This window comes from Morus notabilis, unplaced genomic scaffold (genome assembly GCF_000414095.1).
Source record: "Morus notabilis unplaced genomic scaffold, ASM41409v2 Scaffold20, whole genome shotgun sequence".
NCBI classification, from domain to species: Eukaryota; Viridiplantae; Streptophyta; class Magnoliopsida; order Rosales; family Moraceae; genus Morus; species Morus notabilis.
Genome location: NW_010362037.1, coordinates 212,378 through 216,357, shown reverse-complemented (window position 1 = coordinate 216,357; position 3,980 = coordinate 212,378). Strand labels below are relative to the sequence as shown.

At 38.2% G+C, this 3,980-nt stretch overlaps 1 protein-coding gene across 2 annotated transcripts; it reads left to right on the top strand.

The window, feature by feature from the left end:
* The first annotated feature begins 311 nt into the window (after window positions 1-311).
* LOC21398541 (zinc finger protein GIS3) lies at window positions 312-1,724 on the top strand. Of its 2 annotated transcripts, XR_002902443.1 has the most exons (2): window positions 312-1,456; window positions 1,673-1,724. XR_002902443.1 is itself a non-coding variant. In XM_010100954.2 (1 exon), exon 1 carries the CDS (start codon window positions 433-435, stop codon window positions 1,198-1,200), a length of 768 nt encoding a protein of 255 aa, XP_010099256.1. In that variant the 5' UTR covers window positions 312-432; the 3' UTR covers window positions 1,201-1,597. The 2 variants fall into 2 exon arrangements, 1 of the variants encoding a protein (XP_010099256.1); XM_010100954.2 differs by lacking the exon at window positions 1,673-1,724 and having other exon boundaries at window positions 312-1,597.
* The last annotated feature ends 2,256 nt before the right edge of the window (window positions 1,725-3,980 follow it).

The window sequence follows — 3,980 nt, the reverse complement described above, 5'->3', positions numbered from 1 at the left end:
GTTGAAGAAAGAAACTTGAATATCCTCAAAATCATATTATGTATGAATATTAGAGAGTGGGAATTAAGTCGCCGAGACAAGTGCAAAATCCCCTGGGCCCCACCGGAGTGTGTTCTCGGGTCTTGTTCCCATATTTTTACAACACTCACTTTCTTCCTCCTTGGGATGTCCGCAACCATCTCTCTTTCTCTCTCCTCTCTTTCTCTCTCTAACTATATATATTCATATTACATACCTATGCAAAGACAAAAGAGTAAAGAAAGACCTTTTATTAACTAAACCTGTATAAATACCCCCCAACACATGCAACAACTTCCTTGCATTAACAACACAACCCATACAAACAACACCCACTATTTATTTCTCTCTTCTCACTTTTCTCTCCAATTCTCTCTCTCTCTCTCTCTACCCTCTTCTCTCTCTTTCTCTAACATGGAAGAGCTAGATAATTACCAAACGACCAAAGCTTACAATAACAATAACACAAGCACAAATAATCCTAGTACCACACGCTTAAAACTCTTCGGCTTCAGCGTCCAAGAAGACGACGACCAGCCCACCGTCGTGGACTCCGCCAAAACGACGCCGTCTGGGTCGCCGGAATCCGGCGGCTTTGCCGGCGCCGGAGACCGGAAGTACGAGTGTCAATACTGCTGTCGAGAATTCGCCAACTCCCAAGCCCTAGGAGGCCACCAAAACGCCCACAAGAAGGAGAGACAGCAGCTGAAGCGGGCCCAGCTCCAGGCCAGCCGAAACGCCGCCGTTTCGTACGCGAGGAACCCTATAATCTCTGCTTTCGCGCCGCCGCCGCACCTCCTCGCTCCGGCCGGATCCGTGGTGGTTCCGGCGGCAGCTCCGGCGTCTCCCTCTTGGGTCTACGTCCCGAGGGCGGCGCCGCCTTTCCACGTTTCGCACGGCTGCGTGTTTCCGCCTGCGTCAGCGGGAGTAAGCGGCGGCGGAGGAGGGAGGTCCGGTGGTGCGGGTGCAGGGGGGTTTTCGTATAGTGGCAACGTAGGAGATTATAATCATAATCATCATTCGGCATTGACGATGGGCTCTCAGGTGCAACAAGGCCGGGCCCATTCTAGGGTGGTTGATGGACCGTCGTTGAGTAGGTTCTCGAAGGGGAACGGTGGGCCCAGTTTCGATGACTCATTGGGCTTGGACTTGCATCTTAGCCTCGCGCCTGCTGCACCTTGAAATTAGCTCGGCTCGGCTTGAGAAAATTTGGTTGTCCAAAATTGCATAGTTGCGAACATGGGTTGGCTTGGGCACAATTACAAACAATTGTAAGTTATAATATGTGGCTTATTTTGAGGTTTCCCACTTCCCAGCAAAAACAAAGAGGAAAACAGGAGAGAGTTGCACTTACATGTGGCTGACGTTCAGAACTCGATCGGCTCGATTATCGGCTGAGCTTCGCGGCTTGGCTTGGTTGGCTTGGCTTTCAGAAATGGTTAGTTTTAACACTGGTTTATTAGGCTGGCTGGTTGATGAACTTTGGCTCAGTTAAATTCGGCTGGGAATTGCTGATGTTTATTTTGCTAGTCGGATCGTTGTACATTTTCCAAATTAATTTATTAATTTTTTTAAGGAAGTAATTTCACTTGGCGCAAAATATTAATTGCACATCATATCAACATTGTTTTTCACTATTGTTTTCACTCTACAGGTTAAACTATAGTGGTGCAAATGTCCATAAATACAGCAGTAAAGATGCAGGAAAAGTTTGGCAAATTATTTAAGAATATAAATAAACTTTTGGTCGTGGAAATTTTTTATCCAATAACTTGAATGGAGTCATAAAAATGTATGCGCCTATACCAAATTTGAAACTTGACCCTAGAATTTTAGTGAGGGCCTCCTCTGTGTGTGTGTGTATATTTATATATATTATATAGTGCTACTCAATCTTTTAAATTTACTTTTCTCATGCTTCAAATTAACACAGTTCAAATCTTTTTACTACAGTGTTTTCTTTAAAATTTTGAATTTATATTCAAATTTTCAATTCAAATCTACGAATTAAACGGGTGAGAAAGTGAAGAATATTGGCATCAAAGTTTTACCTTCAGAAAATATTAGGTTAAAAATGTGAAAATGACGAAAAAAAAATATAAAAAAAAAAGAAGAAAATTTTGATAATAATTTTCATTGGTGTATTGTCGCTCTTCTTTTCACAAACCAAATGATGATTTGAGGATTCAGGATATTATATGTACATATCGAGCCCGACAAAACACTATCACCTAAGAATACATTAATACTTCCTCATTTTCTTTTGACGTTTTCTTTAAAATCAAAAGAATCTGCCAGCCATAGTGCTTAACCTTTCCATAGATAATTAAAGGACTTGAAAGAAAACAAAAGCTTAGGGTTTATATATATATATATATATGCAACATTCATTATATTTGTGCATTGTGTCTAGCTATATATGTTTAATTACGTAACATAATGTAGACATTAACCACTTATATGTGTCCTTGAAAAGGAAATAAACCTTTGCATTAAAATTGAATCATGTTTGATCTAAACAGGGTTACTTTACCTCAACTGATTGACATATTTTATGCACATATTTGGGATACAGTGGGGTTATGCAGATCCAAATTTATTAACTAATTAATGGCTTGGGAAGGGAGCTCTTGAAGGGTTGTAAAAGTACTACCATTACGTTTAATTAAAATAATAATTCGTAAATAAATATTAAATCTCATTTAATTGGTCAGCTAAAAGCGATCATGTTGTCTAATTACATATTGCAGTTGCAGGCATGGATTACACAAAGATTAATCTCAACACTTATGCAATTATCAAAAAACAAAAAAGGTTTTGTGTATAATATATGTACATATGCACGCGATATATATAGTGTATATATAATAGGGTTCATATGAGAATTATAAGTAAGATATAGCACTAAGTGAAGGCCGAGAGGAGATTTTGAAAGTAATTTCTTGATCTGTACGGACGTAAATTATTACTTTTTGCAGTTTCACCTGGTGCAAGACGCATAGTACTAGTACTAATTAATTAACTTGACTTGTTTTCAGCGGGAAAAAAAAAAAAAAAAAAAAAGACTTGAAACCAAATACGACAAATTCATACTTCTCAACGGAATATATTTTCTATGGATTTACTTGCAATATTTTTCAATTTAGTTGTATTTCTCCCCTTTTGTAATTTATTTCTTTGCACTCTTCTTTTTAGTCTCAAATACGAGAGCACAATGCGTTGTCAGTTGCAGTTGTTTGGGGCAACGTACGTAGATGTCGTTCAACCTTAGGAAAAGGACAATTTTGTATACGGTTCAAATTAACCGACACTTATAACTAGGGAATTAACATTAATGATCTAAGTCAACAATAATATTACATATATATATGTATTATACTTATGGCTATATTTCCAACATTGCATTTAGCCAAATTGATCAACATATATAGTAGGCACCCTTATGATAGTTATATAACATTTGGTTGATCAGCTAACTTTCACATAAAAATGGTTCATTCTTTCTTAAAGCATTCTTGAAAAAATTTCCATTGTTTTGCTTTAGAACGGCAAGAATTGTTATAGGGGGAATATTCTAGATTTATGTGTTGGAAGGTGAAATATCATCTAGAGAGAAGTATTCAAATCTTCAAGAATTATTCCAACTAACCCCTCATTTGATGTAGAATAAGTTTGTTGGTGGCTTCTTTTCACCTCACAAATCTTGACTAAGAGAGGTGATTGAATGTGGGACCAATCACATGCAGACCAATCTCCCCCACAAATTGAAACCCAAACAGTTTTTGATTGGAGGATCTGACAGAAAATCCCAGTGTTCAAGTCAAACACCATAGTCTTTCATTGTCTCCTATAATTAAGAGAGCAAATAACTCATCTAAGGTCTAATAGGTTGGTTGCCATCCAAAAAGAAGTAGCTGAGAGAGAGAGAGAGAGAGGAGAGAGAGAGTTTGCTTAGAAAATTG

What these genes read in the sequence shown, in the direction of transcription:
- LOC21398541 (XM_010100954.2), top strand. Translation starts at nt 433, where the DNA reads ATGGAAGAGCTAGATAATTACCAAACGACCAAAGCTTACAATAACAAT.